Source organism: Opisthorchis viverrini, assembly GCF_000715545.1.
Source record: "Opisthorchis viverrini unplaced genomic scaffold opera_v5_291, whole genome shotgun sequence".
Taxonomy (NCBI): domain Eukaryota; kingdom Metazoa; phylum Platyhelminthes; class Trematoda; order Opisthorchiida; family Opisthorchiidae; genus Opisthorchis; species Opisthorchis viverrini.
This window is the reverse complement of record NW_008751949.1, coordinates 88,440-105,626: the sequence shown is the minus strand read 5'-3', so window position 1 is coordinate 105,626 and position 17,187 is coordinate 88,440. Positions and strand designations below refer to the sequence as shown.

The 17,187-nt window shown below is 46.2% G+C and overlaps 3 protein-coding genes across 3 annotated transcripts in view; 1 reads left to right on the top strand and 2 right to left on the bottom strand.

Annotated features, from left to right (window-relative positions):
* Positions 1-4,286, bottom strand: part of T265_09636 (hypothetical protein) — a gene marked incomplete at both ends in the record, with an annotated part of 11,160 nt that extends 6,874 nt beyond the window's left edge. Inside the window, 4 exons of the mRNA XM_009175766.1 lie at positions 1,577-1,905; positions 1,928-2,154; positions 2,205-2,551; positions 3,932-4,286. Coding sequence (XP_009174030.1) covers positions 1,577-1,905; positions 1,928-2,154; positions 2,205-2,551; positions 3,932-4,286 — 1,258 coding nt within the window. The remainder of the gene's footprint in view (positions 1-1,576; positions 1,906-1,927; positions 2,155-2,204; positions 2,552-3,931) is intronic.
* A 3,875-nt stretch (positions 4,287-8,161) lies between these two features.
* Positions 8,162-8,356, top strand: T265_09635 (hypothetical protein; the record flags this gene model as incomplete). Its single annotated transcript, XM_009175765.1, has 1 exon — positions 8,162-8,356. The coding sequence occupies one exon, from the start codon at positions 8,162-8,164 to the stop codon at positions 8,354-8,356; it is 195 nt and encodes a 64-aa protein (XP_009174029.1).
* Positions 8,357-11,325: 2,969 nt separating this feature from the next.
* T265_09632 (hypothetical protein) overlaps positions 11,326-17,187 on the bottom strand; it is a gene marked incomplete at both ends in the record, with an annotated part of 41,005 nt that continues 35,143 nt past the window's right edge. Inside the window, 2 exons of the mRNA XM_009175762.1 lie at positions 11,326-12,472; positions 16,248-16,433. Coding sequence (XP_009174026.1) covers positions 12,182-12,472; positions 16,248-16,433 — 477 coding nt within the window. The remainder of the gene's footprint in view (positions 12,473-16,247; positions 16,434-17,187) is intronic.

Below are 17,187 nucleotides of genomic sequence, written 5' to 3'. Positions count from 1 at the left end.
GACGGTCGATCTGCTCACCGAGCATGACGTTTTGTCACCAACCAAGGAGACATCATCAGTGCGCGGTTCAGCAATGCAGTGATCAACCGCACACTGATGATATCACCTTGACTGGTGACGTTCGCAAGCCAACACCCAAGCTCAGTGATCAGATCAAGGATCACCCGAACAAGCACCAATAACAAACAATCAATTCAACATGTCCAGCTGATTTTCAACGAACTTGAACGTCATTAGAATGGCTAACAACTCCAACGAATAGTCCAAATTTAGACGAAATAAAACAAGAGGAATTCCCGGGGACAGTAGCTACACAAACCTGGTGTATTACGTTTCTCCTAATGTTGTCATACGCAAATGAAAAAAAACACACTATTTCGAGGAGACGTTGCCTCTGTGGAGGAAAAGTCCACTGGAACCGAGCCGCCTTTAAAAATGGCTGATGAAACCCCATAATAGAAATACCGTTTATCACTGGTCTTCACACAATATGGTCAATATCAGTGTCACTGCCTCCACACTACTACGGAACAGTAGTCAGCTTCTAATGATTTGGCTCAACTTGATTGACTGTGTTGGCAGTCCAGTGTGTGTCACACGTGTTTCAGGAGGCTGATATCGGGGGCAAGACCACAGTAACGTTATCTGGTTCCTGGATGATCACATCGAGCAGCGTCATAGTTTCCATCTGTCATTCTCAGTCGGTTGAGAAAATGCAATATGTTATAAGCATCGAACGAGAACAAATGAACAAGCCTGACTGACTGCTTGTTGAAATCATCAAAGCTACACAAGCTTTCCTCCAAAAAGACAGCGGACGAACCAAATTAGAGAAGGCCATGTTTGATCGGTAGCGGATTGAGAACCCTGGGCAGAGTTAATAATACTTACACCCAATAACGTGTGAAACTTGTCATGTAACTAAACTGTTTACTGACGTAACTATGCAAGAGCTTTGGACATTTAGGTCGCTCACTCCGTTCGAAATGTCTTTTTACCGCGAAACCTATCCACATCACTTACAGTTTTGCTAAGTTGCCTCCCTTCCTCACCAGGAAGAGAGGAGAGATTTTATCGCCCGGCATTGTTCACAAGTGAATTGCAAGGATGTGTAGAGTGCCTACAGTACAACCGATATTGATATCTGAACCTGCAGTTTACTACCCAGAAAAAGCAATCAACTCCACGACGCAGCTTCGTTGTTATTTATTATTAGATTCCTCCAATACATGACAGAGTGATATCAATCAAGATGCCGACAACCACGAACAACTGGTTGTCATCTGAACACGATAGAACGGACACTAGTATGATACATCACGACTCAGGCATCGATAAGACCAAAAAAGGACATTTGAGTGAACAACAGATCCTCAACAGTACTTTCTACCTAGGCACAGTGCTCACCATCAAACCATAGATATTTGTGCTACAGTCATCTTCCTTTCTTTCTTTGAGAAACCATCTCCGGGGGATTCCAAAATGTTCTACTCGGCAAGGGTGCTTCATTCTGTGGAAGTGACTAACGGTAACCTTATCGCACACCTGCAGTGCGGCATTGTAATTTTATTTTAACCTAGGTATTTCTGAAAGTCCTTGGTTCTGTTTGCCGGAAGGCGATCCTTCAATTGCACCAATGCAGAGCGCAGAGTGTCCACCCTCTGGAAAGTTACACTAATGTTGGCCATGTCTATAATTCTTCGAATTACCTCCGATGTCCCTGGTTTATATGGGATAACAGCTGTCCTGATCCATTCCCTGTTGGGTTTCTCTACCGGTAACAACACCCTTCGCAATTGACGCCTAATCAAGCTAGCTGGATATCCACAACCCCGAAGTTTGTTCATTACCTCAATTTCGTCCGCTGTTCGATTAGCTTCTTCTGTGCACAGGGCTCTTACTCGCCTAAACACTGATGAGGCACTACTCGTTCAGCTGTAACAGCCTTCTGATGCCTAGCTGCCATGCCACCCGAAGGAAGCATAAAAGCTGGGATATTGCCAGGTTGCCCTGGTCTAGACAGGGGAAGTCGAAAGGCAGGGGTCGTGTTCGAACCACGGACCTTCCGGTCAGTAAATTCGCGCTCCAACCACTTGAGTTACCTCGCCCCTTTCCACTTTGAGGCAATACTAGCGAATACCGACTCGGGATGTGCTAACGAATAGTTCGAAATCGCCCTATTGTCAGCTGATTTTTTCACACACTGCGGTCTTAAGTTTCCCACAATCTTGAGTCATGCGATGTAGGAAGGGCAGCGTACCCGAAGTTGACTCTATCTCCATTCTAAGTTTGATGTGTGGATTCAGGTCAGATTCAGATAGTTCTAAAAACTCACTGACCTTGTTTCGTTTCACCAAGACGAAAGTGTCATTCACATAACGCCAGAATATATTGGGTGGGTAAGGAAATCCGGCTAAAGCTCTCTGTTCAACATCTTCCATAAAATATTTTTCGGAACAGGGAGATGATGACTTTCCATCGGTTCCAAGCAGTTCCTCCCGTTCTACTTGTAAGCGATGAATCTGAGGACACATCGGCATTTGTTTGCCCACTGTTCTGAGTAACAACAGAAAAATTAGCCAATGCTCCGATGTTTAGATAAACTCCTGGTGGTGGTGGATGGCCTATCCTATCCACCCACCCCTGAAAGCAATTATCCCTTCGATGCAGCTTAGTACGCATCAGGCAGCAAATCATAGGGCAGCTCACAATGTACATCCTAGCGTCAGTCCCAGTAGATGGCAAGCGGGTGATAGGTGCAAGTGGAAACCAAACTCAGAATTCAGAGAAATGATCGCGTCGACCAACTAACGTAAGTGAAAAATGAGCGCTACTTGATCACTCGTCGGAAGTGAATTTGGTGGTGCCCCGCATACCATGTTGCCATAGAACCGTCATTAACTACTTTACTTTTAATGACTGTGTAGAGGTCTGAGGTGTCCCCTTTGTTTCAGAGTCTTCAGATCGGCTGCCGCAGGTGAACCACATAGGAATGTGACCGGGTCAAGAGTACTACTACTCGCTGACCAGTTCAACTCATATGTGGTAGGATAGATACTTTGTCTTCTAAGTGAGAGTCTCGGACTCGCTCGCAACTTCCTCTCTATTGGTTTGAACATTTAACTTTTCGGTTGCGAGCGGCTGATCAGTAGTGTGCTTAACTCGCACTTAGACAGGATACAGCGCCGCTGATCCTTCAATCACGGGATCCACATCACGCGGTCACACGTGTTGACCAATTAGGATGGAACAGCTGTACAGTGTTTCTCGGCCTTTCAGCATAAATTGGCTTCACCTACAGGACGAAATCTCCACACTCGATGACGCGGCAGGCGTGAGCTATCAGTTTAAACATCCAAGTCTACTGTCCACCGATGGGAGAACTAGGTATTCCTTCTGGATACGCACATCAGAGTCGTCATGACAGGCCACTATAGCTAATTAAAACGTTCTGTCAGCTAAGAGGACATTTCGAATCAGGAGTGCAACTATGGTGGTTCTGTCACATATTGCGCATACCCAGTCATTGTTCTGCGGAGTACCACTTTCCGTGAACAATTCAGTTGTACGAAAAGAGACTGACTTGACCAAGGAGTATGAAAGTGATTACGGAAAGTCTTGGTACTGTCGGTGTGACTCGTCCTTCAGGATTGGGTCCGCATGATCCCCCCTGCATTGTTGCAATATATGGCTGCCAATCGATGTCGTTGGTGGACCCATTTTGATCACAAGGCTGTCAGCCGCCGACGGGGAGCCACAGCTTAAGGCTTTTGCCACTTCTGGATCAGACAATATGATTTTGATGGTGTCATTTTGTGAGCGCGCCCGACAACTCGAGTGGATCCTCGCAAGTGAGCAGGAGGCATGCAAATGCACTATCTTTTGAGAACCAGTGAAGTCCAGCAACATCAATCTGAGGTAGCTAAACTACTATCTACAGTAAACCAACACTGTACCGGTGATACTACTGATGAGGAGGCATGCGAGTAGTATGTTTTCTCGTAAGTCCGCTTTGTGTCTCTTGAAAAGTGAGATCTATTACGGAATTTGTGGAGTCGCTTTGTAGCATTTGCTCGGATTTGAGAAACTGTCAATGAATATCCAGAAAAGTTCAGGAAGACGCGTTGAAAAAGGGGATGGATATTCAGCTTTTGTAAACAAGATGCATATGAGAGTTTTGCTTCCCTGTCCAATAGTGTATAACTGTTCAGTTGGCATTTTATAATGAATAACTCCGCAGCGAAGGCTCTCCTTTCACCGGAAGCGAGGACGTGGGGATGAAGCATGAGAAAATATGGAAGACACGATGCTAACAGCCTCCAGTTCTGCGCCTACCACTTCTCCGACACGACCTAATGATCAGGATTAAAACAAGATTGCTGGGAAACTCTTAGCAGGAGGCAGCGAACGCGACGATGCATGCAGATCACTCAAACGCCACATAGTGAAGAGCCTAACGCAAGACCGAGAGCTGTGGTGGACGATGGAAGCTCGGGAACTGGAGAGGGAATTCGCCACCGGAAACACTCATGCCCTATACCAGTTAATACGATTGACTGGCCAAACGAAAGCAACGGTCAGTGAAAAGATAAGTGGAAAAGGCGGCTCATTAAAACACTCAAAGAACGCCAACTAGAAAGATGGACTAAACACTTTGAAGGAAAATTTAGTTAGCCTCCCGCAACGTGGCCCCTAGAGAGAGTGCATGGGGACGAACGGGATGCGAACTTAGGTTGCCAGTTACAAGAAGAGATAACTTGCGAAGCATCCTTCCTAAAAATGAGAAATCAGCAGGGCCGGACGGGCTGCATCCGGTCCTCTTCAAAGTAAATCTAACAAAACTTATCGGTGCTAATGGAATGAAGGGAATATGCCTAGGGTCACCCTTGTTGACTGGACACAGACAGAAGTAGACTCGTGGGAACCAAGCTGGGTGCCGACCTACGAGAGGATGCATTGATCACATTTCTACCCTCCGGCAGACTCTCGAAGATCGACACTGCTTCCAGCAACCAACAAGGGAACTCTTCCTCGAATCGATTTTGCAGCCACTGGTGGTGTAAAGATACTCTCTATAAATTTCTAGCATTACTTAAAGCGCTGTCTACCAACTCTCCTGGGGGCGTGAAGGTCTACGGTAGGCTCTCTCATGAGTTCACCACATTAAGTGGTGTCAGGAATCTTTTCTTTCTCACTTCATCGTTGCTATCATCATGGTAAACTTACTACCAGCCTCTAATGCCCGTGGGATTGAAATGCTTCCAGGACATTGACTCGCACAGGTTGGTGCTAATGGAATGAAGGGAATATGCCTAGGGTCACCCTTGTTGACTGGACACAGACAGAAGTAGACTCGTGGGAACCAAGCTGGGTGCCGACCTACGAGAGGATGCATTGATCACATTTCTACCCTCCGGCAGACTCTCGAAGATCGACACTGCTTCCAGCAACCAACAAGGGAACTCTTCCTCGAATCGATTTTGCAGCCACTGGTGGTGTAAAGATACTCTCTATAAATTTCTAGCATTACTTAAAGCGCTGTCTACCAACTCTCCTGGGGGCGTGAAGGTCTACGGTAGGCTCTCTCATGAGTTCACCACATTAAGTGGTGTCAGGAATCTTTTCTTTCTCACTTCATCGTTGCTATCATCATGGTAAACTTACTACCAGCCTCTAATGCCCGTGGGATTGAAATGCTTCCAGGACATTGACTCACAGCCACAGGTTGAGCAGACGGCATGCCTATTGTTAGGCCTGATGCCTGGTACTGCAGACAATAACAGGTGGCCTAACTAACTCTCCCTCACGCGCTTCACACCTGCAAGGTGTAGAGTGCTGCTGTAAGGCTGGGTGGACTCGAACCCTAACCTCATGATTGCGGATGAGTCAGCTGAGATTGTAGACAAATTTCTTTACCGGCGGTCTGTGAGTCAGCTGAGATTGTAGACAAATTTCTCTACCGGCGGTCTCGCAAAAGATGATATTTCTATCCGGTTTGGAAAGGTCAGAGCAATTTCCGTCAACCTGCAGCACCTGTGGAACAATATTAGCCTTTCTGTCAAGGTTCGAGTTGTGTGCTCCACCTTGTAATATGGGCAAGAAAAGTACCGGTTTCACCATAGGTGTCTTCGGAGCGTTGCTCGAGTTTGGTGGGAACATCGGATCAGCAGAACTAGTGGGACGAATGGATTCCGGACGAAGTAATGCCTACGATAGATGAACTGACCACACCCCACAGGTGGCGCTCACTTGGTCAGGTGCTCCCTATGCCAGTTGACCGAATTCCTTGGACAGCACTTATCGCAAAACAGCGCGGAGGGTAAAAGTGAACCAGGTGAAGGTCAAGCAAGGACTTGACAACGAAGTATCAAAGTCATCATCAGAAAAATCAGCCGCACTGGTCATTGCCATCTTTCTGGATGGAAAGCGCAAGATGGGGAGTATCAATGGTTAGGAACATCGGCAGATATGTCCCCGCCGCGCGCTCAGTGGCTCTCATGCATCCAACCTGTTGCCCTCGATGCACAGTTCTCCCTCCCTGGTGAAAAGTGGTTCTTCCGCCAATTATATTAGCTATTGCCTCCGAAGCGTACTCATCACCCCATCTCTTGGCGATAAAAAACGTGACAGCCATCACCACCGTACAGCCTGCACGCGGTTTTACAGCTGATGATGATGAACGGTATCTTTGCTCACGGTTTCTATCCCGAATGAGCGTCTGAAGGTGCAGACAGGTTGTGGTAGGCTAGAACTAGGTCCCATCCCGATCCACGTTCATTTTTTCTTCACAACAGAGCTTGCAAACGAATCGTCGTTGAGGGCGTTGCAGCATCGGCCCTCAATAGCGATGTTGTACTACCGACGAGGATGAACGAATCAACAGTTTCCGAACTAAAAAACAACTTCTGCGCAGGTCCTATGCTTTCAACTCTAGTCGCACGTGCCTGATCTATCTATCAACCGAAGTGGAGGTCTTACTCATCATTTCGTTGCCTAACTCTAACGGACGGCCAATTAAGATAGAAAGTTGTCAGGACGCGCCCAGACAGAAGAAAAAGCACGTGTGCAGAGAGTGACGTATCCCTAAGGTCACCATCGGTACGACACGTCCGGAAAGTAGGTGAGTTGGAGGTTCTCACCAAACACGGCCTAGCAACACACGACCCGCGCAGTGGGCCTGAGACTGTTCACAATCGGAACACCACCATTGGCTGTATGGAACGGACAAGTGAACGACCATATTTGGCCAATTAGTCATCCTATGTATTTACGCAGACGCTCTGTATGTTTTGTCCTGGCAATACAGCCGTGTCCCCAGTTCTCTGTCTTCTCGCTATCGCGTAGTCTGGCAGGCTCAGTGCAGGCGTAACCCATAGACGGCCACCCACGATACAACAAAAGTATTGGACTTACAGCCGAGGAGGACGCTCCCTCAACCTCTCTTGGTTGAAAAATACTGCCATTTCATGCGATTTCTCAAACATATCTCGCAGCTACATGGAGGGTGCACAACTTCGGTCGTATCCGATTCGGGAGCCTTCCCAGTCTGTGTACTGAGTGAATTACCAGTAATGGAAGATTTTTACGGCTCTAATGCATCATACCTCAAGCGATTGAAGCAATACTTGATATTGCCATCAATCGACATGGGATGTTTTGACGAGGAGACTGATTGGTTGATTGGCTTGTCACTTGATTAAGAGATCTACTCTGTTACGCGAAGAACCCGGACTGGCCAACTTGTAGCATTTGGTTCCACCAGATTAGGGTGCCAGGTTTTATGAAAACAATGCAAATGGGCAAAGTTGCAAACGCCTCAATGCTCAGCTGGTATCTGCTGGAAAACGTAGAGGCTGCATCTGAAACGCCATTCCCACCGTCCTTAAAAGCATAGCAGTGACCTTAGGCCTCGGGGTATCATCAAAACCTTGTCCGACGAGTATGTTCCACAGGACGCTCTTAAACTGATTTATCATGAATTCACGGCAGACTATGTCACATAATGTTAAGAAAACTACTCAAACTCATCAACCGGAATATGAATTGTGATTCTGGTTCTGATTTGATCTCCTAGAGTTCTCCGTCAGAAGGGATATCGCAGAGAGAGAGAGAGAGAGTATACCACACCAGGTTCAAGCGGACTGTGAAAGTAATCAACTAGATGCAACAGAAGCGTCGAAATTCGGAAATAGAACCAAGCACCGTCAGAAGCGTGCCGGCCAAATCCAGGCTGAAAATCAAGAAATCTACAGCCGTGTTGCTCCACACAGAAGCTTTTAGTGACTCACCAAAAGAATCCCGTGGTGATTCATTCATTGAACCGCAACAGCTTGGTTGCTTAGAAATAGCTGAATAGGAACAGAGACAATAGGGTAGTCTGTAGCCTCAATCGACTTTCGAAATCTAAGCACCCCCCTGTACATAGTATGAAGGTGTCAATACTGTGTACTCTTTAAGGGATGGAGGGCATTTATCGGTGTTTGGAAAGAACACATTGCTCAAGCGATAGGGGGAGATTGAGTCCGTTTATGTAGATTAGTTGCGCACACCCATTGAAAGTTCAAATAATATTAGTCACTTTCAGGAACATCCTTCAACCAGTTCCGTTGTAAAAAACTGAGCTATTGGAGCGAATGACGGCATACTGTCTCGTAATAGTTCTGTTATGACATCCTTTTGATGCGTAACTGACCTGAAAACCGAGGACTGAGATATCGCCAAGCGATTACAAAGCTTGGATCGTAAACGAGGTTGGGAAGGAGGAATGCTTTTCAGGCAGACGGAATATCTCAGCCTGGCGATCTGGATCGATCTATCGCGACTTTTGATTGGCTGACCAATCAGAAGCCCTAACAATTAGAATCGTAAAGTTGACGGAAACTCAGGGACTGCGCCTACCTGATGAGCCCCAAGAAGGGCGAAACCGGTCGTGGGCTGTGGAAGAGTTTTCAGCAACCTTGCGGGTAGTTTCCTTTAGAATCGTTCTAATTCATCTGACTAGTTGGCTGCCTCGTTTCCGGCATTTTTAAGATCAAAAAAAGTGGACCAACCTTTACGTTCGCTTCACTTTACCCATACAAACACGGCTATCTAGCAAGGGTTGTCCCAAACAATTTGCTTTCTTATCAAGGTCAATCTACGGTGAGCTATTCAAGGGCCTCTACTTGGTCCAATCAGATTTGTAGATAAATTTGGATAGCGTCGGTGTTCAGTCAGTTGCCGCTAGAAACCATCTCGAAACGCAATACGTCAGAGTAAAATCAGCGCAGGGATTTTTGAATAAACTGCGTGAAATCGACCGGATTTATGATATCCACTTTACTGGCAAAGTTGTTTGGATCATGCCCCGAATGTACTGCAGCAGCTGGGATAAATACACCAATGACTTCTCTAGATTCGCGAAAAATGCCACTCGGTGATAAATCGGCACATCAGGGGTCATGTACCCAGGGGGCTTTTTGTTGTGCAGTTGTTAGAAGCGATCAACATGAGCAGGAAATGGAGAAGTCATCAGATATCCAACAACTGTGGTTCAAACACGAGACGATGCAATTAGAAGATAAGTGCTGGGTTGTGCATCTGGCACCACACGCGGCGGTGGTTTGGTCATGGAAGAGCGCTGTTTTTCGTGCCTCAGTTTGAATGGCTTTGATTGAGGGATAGTCAACCTTTGGTTAGGAAACGGGGCATCGGAACAAACGCGAAAAGTTTGAGTATTATCCGGGTGACTCACCTTCTAGGTAAGGTTTGGATGCTAAAAGACAGCTACCAATCAACGTTAACAGGTTCATTGTGATTAGTTTAGCATAATTTACTGGGTAGTTTGTATGGTGTAATAGTTACGTTGCCTGTTCCGTCTTACCTCCATCGTATAAAACATGGATTCTACGAAATAGCCTGGTTGTGGATGGTGTTCTGTTAGCTGAGCTTGAAATTTTGGTTGCGAACGTTTCATCATTTTGAGTGACATTATCAGTGGGTGGTAGGTTAGCGTTGCATTGTTGCTTATTGGTGAGACGGTGTGAAGGCGTTGAGTAGCGTATTCATATATACATCTCACTGGCCCGGGGCTGACCACTGATCGTGACTGGTGGTTCGGGTAATCGATCTGCTGGTTGGACTATTCTCTGATTGGTCGATGACCGGATGACTCTTGACCCCTATGATTCACCTGACGAATTTTGTCTAGTTGGTTCTCTGGGTGCCATCTGTACCAACTAATCTCCCAATATTTCGCTCAGCAGTTCAGTTTTATAGCAATGAATCACCGGTGGTAGCTCCTGCTCGAACACGAAATCCTGGGTAATCATAAATCCCTTACAAGTACACAACAGTGAAATAACCTATTTAGAGGGCATTATTCTAGCGAACAAATGTTCCCAAAAACAAAAGCCGATTGCCGAGGCAGCGGCCTGGAAGTGTTCATAATGGTCACGTGTTCAATTCCAAAATGCCGACCAATACGCACCAGGGTGACTGAGCTTTTCGGGATCTGATCATATCCATACCAAGACATCCGGTCAAAATCTAAGCATACGCCTTGGCCTGTACAAGTTAGGGAACTAATAACATAAAGGATTCTAACTAGCCACTATTGAAGTGGCTCGGTCAGGAGGATTTCTATCACCTAGAAAGAATAGCAGAGAAAATTGAATGAGTTCAACCGAAACTAATCAATATACAGCTCAGTTGGATGCTGACTGACGTGGAGGATGTGCGGAACGTGACTTCACGGGAGGGGGCGCTGAGTAGAAACCCACAAGCCGTTGTCACGATACAGGTGACACGCATAAGTGGAGAGTCATTTTGAAATGGCAACTGATGATTGCTTAAGGCAACCAAAACAAGTACGCGAATAAGTGATCCCGAACAATGTTGCTTGTTGGACAGACTACTATATCACGCAACTGGAATACTATTCATTCAGCTGTAACACCCTTTCGGTGCCTAGCTAACACACCACCAGAAGGAACGACGAGGGCTGGGACACTGCCTGGTTGCCCAAGCCTAGACAGAGGAAGTCGATAGGCGGAGGTCAGGTTTGAATCACACACCTTCCGGTCGGTAAACTCGCGCTCTAATCACTTGGGTCATCTTGCTATACGGAATACTGAACAGGATATCAAATCGAAATGCGTTGCACAAAACTAATTTCACAAACACTCGCAACTCTACAATGCTAAGACCAAACTAGGCAAGCGCAAAAGGCTTTGTGTTATTAGAAAAAAACGGTTCTCTTGTTCCCACTGAAAATGCATACCGCTTGGTAAAAAAACAACAACAAAAGAGGCGGTGGGTCAACAGGGCAGGAGAGGCATACCGCTTGGTAAAAAAACAACAACAAAAGACGCAGTGGGTCAACAGAATCGGCAGGAGAGTAGAATTCCACCAGGTAGGGTACCGACTAACGGTGTGTAGAGCGAGGACATGAGTAGTTGAAAAATCCTACAAATCTTGGTGCGTAGGTATGTACAGACACACGAATATAAAGAGTAGAGACATGCAGGAATATGCAGTTTGTCGGAATTAAATGCAAACACTTCTAAACGAAAATCCCTAGGTATAAACTCAAGTGCTCTGGCACTCGGGGGGAGGGGAGAGCCACGGTACCCAAAGGTGAAGTGAGCACACATAAATTCCCGCTAAAATCAAAACACAAAAATGGCTAGATATAAACTGGGGCCACGATTTGGGGCCGGCGGGCTGCCAATAAACCTATCAATGGAGTGGACGCAAAGTTGCCCCCAAATAGGAAGAGGATGTCCTGAAAGAGTGCGGTCGTAGAAAAACGCTACAGACGAAAAAGTGGAATAGAAAAGCGCTCAAAAATCACCAACCAGCATATGCCTATTGTTAATAGTAGTAGCCGTAATAAGATAGCATATACAAAGCAATACAAAAAGAGAATACGGGTGGGGGGGGGTAAGGTTGGGTAGGGTAGACAAAAAGCACCGTGTTAGTCCAGATCAGGAGATACTGGGGGCATCACGTGACTAAGGAAGCGAGGGCAAGATAACCGGAAAGTAGCCTGAGCAACGGCAAGGAATGATTTCTTTTGGAAAATATCGGATAGGGCGAATAAAAAAAGACACCTAGGGAGATGTTGCGAACGGAATAGCAGTTTAACGAACTATGCACCTCCAGAGAGTTGCGATAAAACGACAGTTACATAACGGCGGATCTAGGTAGTGACCGGCGGCAGCTGTACACGTCCAGGAGTTGACGAGCAGATTATTTTGTCGTACATGGTGACCAAATGACGAAGCTGTCCAGGAGAGAGTAGACCATAGTCAACCAGATTTGCGAAATGCAAAATCAAGTTGTTTCTCAAGTGACGACGATGGATGGAGCTTGCATAGCGCTGGACGAAGCACGCAGCAAGGTTGGCTAGCTGACTGTCGCAAACGACCAATTCTGATGGTCCGATCGAGAGAAGCAGGGCGTTCCATAATTGCATCAGTTGCTTCTCCCCCTGAAGTCGACAGGTGAAAAATAACGATAGAAGGTGAACTCCTCGTTTTGAAAGCTTTCCTTAGCAGACAACTACTCTGCGGCATACAGATGCATAAGATAGAAAAACAAATCAAACAAGTGACGATTACTTCAACTTGTGTCGAACATAAGCGGGCCAGATTCCGTGGAACAAGTTTACGAGAGGTGTCCGATTCGACCAAACTGAATATTGCTTGTGAACACGACAGTACAGCTGAGCACGCCCAGATCGATTATGTATAAGCGTTATGGGACTCCTCAAACTGCAAGACCCGGGACTCGGGTACCTCAAAGCGAAACGACAGAACACACTACTCAAAAGTCTTCTGGAAACCCTCCGACATTTTAGTGAATACGAATAAAAAATGTGTTGGGGAATGAACAACCTCAATCCGGCCACATTCCAGAGGAAGCTTCTCTCGTGCTTGCTAAACTGAAAATCTTTCCGCGCACGAATGCTCTCAGCTCAGATAAACGCCTGGCAACTGACTTGTGGACGGTTCAGCTGATCGACAGCCGATCAAAGCATCCGAGACGCTAATACTTCGACAGATTGCTGACAAATGTAGGGACACGTCAATGTTTGTCAGTCTAAGATATACCCCCAGCTTCAGAAGCCAGACGCGAGCGCAAAGAAGCTTCAGAATTCAGTAACCAGTCATTACAGTAGAGAGGCAAACCAATCCAAGCAACCAGTCAAGGTAAAGATTGGCATGCTAAACCAAGAGCTCAGTCCCTACACCTAGAATTCCTGTACTAAAATTGACTCTTATGCTCAACCTGAAATTGAGCTTTCAGTCGTGGCAGCGCGACCCCATAGAGTCTATCTGCTCAGGGGTCTTTTATCCCCTAGCTAAACTTTTATTTGAGTAACGAATAATCACACACACAACCAAATGGCATCAACTGCTCATACACAAACCATGATAAGGTCCAAGCCTCGGTTTAACCTTTGTGCTAGACCAGATTACCGAGTGATAGAATGATTATAAAGCCGGATCTACGCCGAGGCTATCTGACGTCACAAACTGCAGCGGCAGTATAGTCCATTGGTCTGTTCACTGCAATCACGTTTATCGATCGACTGCTCTGCTAATTAATCTAGCCTATCGGCCTGAGTAGTGACACTAAGCGTTTGACCAAGGTCCCTGATGTCTACATTAGCATCCTTAACACCAAATAGTTTGCAAATGAGTGTAATTCACCAACTGTGTACAATCTGGTTTCAAGTAGAATATAAAGTTGAAGGGAACCCGCCTACTTGAAGAGCTTCATAAAGAGCTAAACCGGTCGTGAACTGTCAAAGAGTTTTCAGCAACCTTATGAGTAGTGCATTACGTCTGTACAATGTATCGCGATATCTCAGATGTCGTATCAACTGAGACATGAGGCGGCCCGTTGCACCATAATAAGTTGCCAATAACATCATAAACGAGAGATTCATTTGAGCTCCCGTGAATTTCGTGCAATTTAGGTCCAAGTAGAGCATAAGTTTGATGGGAACTCGGGGACTGCGCCTACCTGATGAGCCCCAAGAAGGGCGAAGCTGGTCGTGGACTGTCGAAGAGTTTTCACCAGCTTCACGAGTGGTGTGCTACGTCTAGTCATTGTTGACCTACTGAAACGGAGAAACACCCAAACCACGCCCAGCTTCCTTTCAAGCTGGTTTAATTGACCTATGGAAATATGTAACAAACTGTGATGGACAACATTTGAGTGATGGGCTTAGGACACTTGTTCTGCAGCCAGACCAAGATTTACTTTTAGAAGTGGCGAAGTCTGGGTAAGAGTGACAATCTGCACAACCACGTCATCACTTTCAGCTGATATCGATTTTTGGGTGAAAGTAGTTTCAACTACATGGTTGGCCTCCACAGAAAGTTCTGTGATTTTTCTCCTTGGCTTACTTGATATTACTGACAATATTGCGTGCATGTACCTTAATGCCGGTGTTGATTAACGAAAAAACGCGCTGTTACGATCGAATGCAGCCATAGTTGAACTCGATTTTGGGGTTGGCAAACCATACTTCGCATATAACTCTCTTGAGTACTGTATACCAGTGGGTCAAACAGGTGAGTCTACATTCACAATTCCGGGGCCTAGCAGCTTGACAGCATAGGGGTAGCCAGGTCTTGGTCTCTCGCACAGTTGTGCCCAAGGACTTGCAGGTGTTAAATGGATCAATGACGTGACGTCATCTCTTGTATTGTCTGGTGCACCATTCCGAGTAGGATGGCTAGGCGAGGTGTAGACTCTTACCCGACATGAACGCATCGCGCCACCTCGATCCGGTACGGGTCGATCACATCTATTTCCCGGCAGATACGTTTTCGACCTCGGGTCACATCAGCTTCTACTGGACTGCTGCTTGGGAGCAGCCAAGCAAAGATGGGCAACGCAGACCGCATATTTTCCATCACTTATCATAGCTGTCACCTGTAACCCACCCAAGTGAAACAACACCGGCTCCTAATATACTTTTCAAAGGAAAGTAAAAAAAACAACACAAATATGGTGCAGACTGTGTAGGCAACCTAAAGAGACACATTTCTAAAGTAGTAGGACAGTGGTATGTCGGGTTTTCGCTGCAATGAACGTATATTGTGGGGATTACCCTTATCTTGTGGAAATGTGTGACAGCAACGATAACAATGATGCGAACGTGCCCTGCAAGTTTGGATGTCATTGGGGGGCAGCAGGATAGAATGGCTCACGTGCCGAAATATCACCGATGGTGAAGATCATGGGTTGCTAGTGTGGTGGAATGGTGGTAGCCCGGGTGCATAAATTGGCAACCGGTCAGGTGGCTGTTCGCCGACCTTGGCAACTGCAACCACCCACTAAGGGCACTGAAGATGTCTCCTGGAATGGCGACGAGACTTCAGCAAATCGGTTACCAAACTCAGCGAACAGATCAACAGACACCTCATCAATGACCCAGTTTGTGTATACTGTTCGGTCAAGTCCCTACAAATATATATATATATATATATATATATATTCTTCGCTTAATGTGATATAGATGTCTGAATGGTGAATAACATGGAAAGCTGTAAAAATCAGTTGCATAAGGGAATATTTTGGAGCTTTTTGGGAACCGACAGATGCCTCTTCGTTTTATCTACTCAATGCATTAGTAATAAAAAAAACAATTGTTCAGCTGTAACACAGTTTCGGTGTCTGGCTGCCACGCCGCCCGAAGGACGCACGGGAGCTGGGGGACTTCCAGCCTGCTCAAGTCCAGACAGGAGCAGTCGAGGTGCAGAGATTGGAATCGAACCACGGACTATCCGGTAGGTAAATTTGCGCCTTGTAGAGATGTAACAAATTTATTGTATAAAAACGGAAAAATTCACGTCGTTCCACTAATAGCTTTGTTATGGAGAGACAATGCAGCCTAACTTGGTCGTTTCATTTTTTGAAGCTTATTTCACTGGCTCCTACGAAATATGCTACTCGATATCTTCACCACGCGAAGGTTTCGCACAAAAACGCGGTCAAATTTGACCACAGAGGTAGCAGTAAGCTTGAGTTATTCCACTGTTGGACATTCAGTTCAACGAATTATTCCGGAGGTTAAGAGGTCGGGAATGTGGTCTGCCCTTGAAAAGTAAACAATTTACGATTTTCCGAAGGAGCTCATTCGTGGGAGGAAGGGAAGACTGTAAGTGATTTGATAAGCTGACTTGAAGTTGCGGCAAGTATAGATATGCGAAGAGATGCGCGGGGGTGGATGGAAATCTGGACACTACCTGGTTGACATCAGTGAACTCCTCCACTTTACGCTGGTAGTGTTGCCGAAGCCACTCAGGTGCATCCTCCGCCTCAGAGTCATGGTCGAACTCGCACGCACGAAGCGGTTGAACAGACCGAGTGTGGTAGTAGACACGATTGTGTCCGAGAGCCACTGGCCGTACAGAAAGAGTGGGGTCCAGAGGCTGTCAGTTGATAGGAAGAGAGCAATGGGGTATCCAGTTACATCAGACAAATTTACTTTAAAGCATAAGATTCTGAAATCACTGGCGCGGTTATGTGATGAATACAACGTTAATCGATCTATTATCCAACCAGTACCAGTTTCATTGATACGTACGATGCCTTGGGTGTGGTAAATGGCGAGGCCAACGTGGGTGCGATAAAGTTACCCCTGTGTGATGAACACAGGGCTGATGAACATCAGCCCTATCCCGGATAGTCATGGAGACGCTGGCGTGTGGACCAAATCCAGTGAATAAGACGACTACAATAAATGTCCACAAATCGGGGTACGTGTGTGGCTGGTTTTCAAGGTCAAAAAGATCGTTAAAGCACGACAGGAGAAACAGACTAGCATGAATTATTTCTACAGTTTTGGGTTTGCGGGCGGGTCCCAACCTGCTCATATAAAATGTAAGAGGGAGGGAAGTTGACACAGTTGAGTACCAAGCAAGCGACTTAGTGAAACTGGTAATATTGCTTTAGAAGCAAGAGAGACGTCAGAATTTTCGCACGAGATACGGTTGGGCGACAAATTAGTCGGTTAAACAGGGCAACCAGAATACATGAACCAACCGAACTGTACACAGGAACAAAAAGCGCTGTTCCCCTGCGAATGGCACGAATACCTTACTTATGTGAACCTATTCCGCGCCCCTCATTTCGTTCCGGAGGTTTCTCTGGAATGTTGGTGGGTATCGGCTCTGAATTGAACCT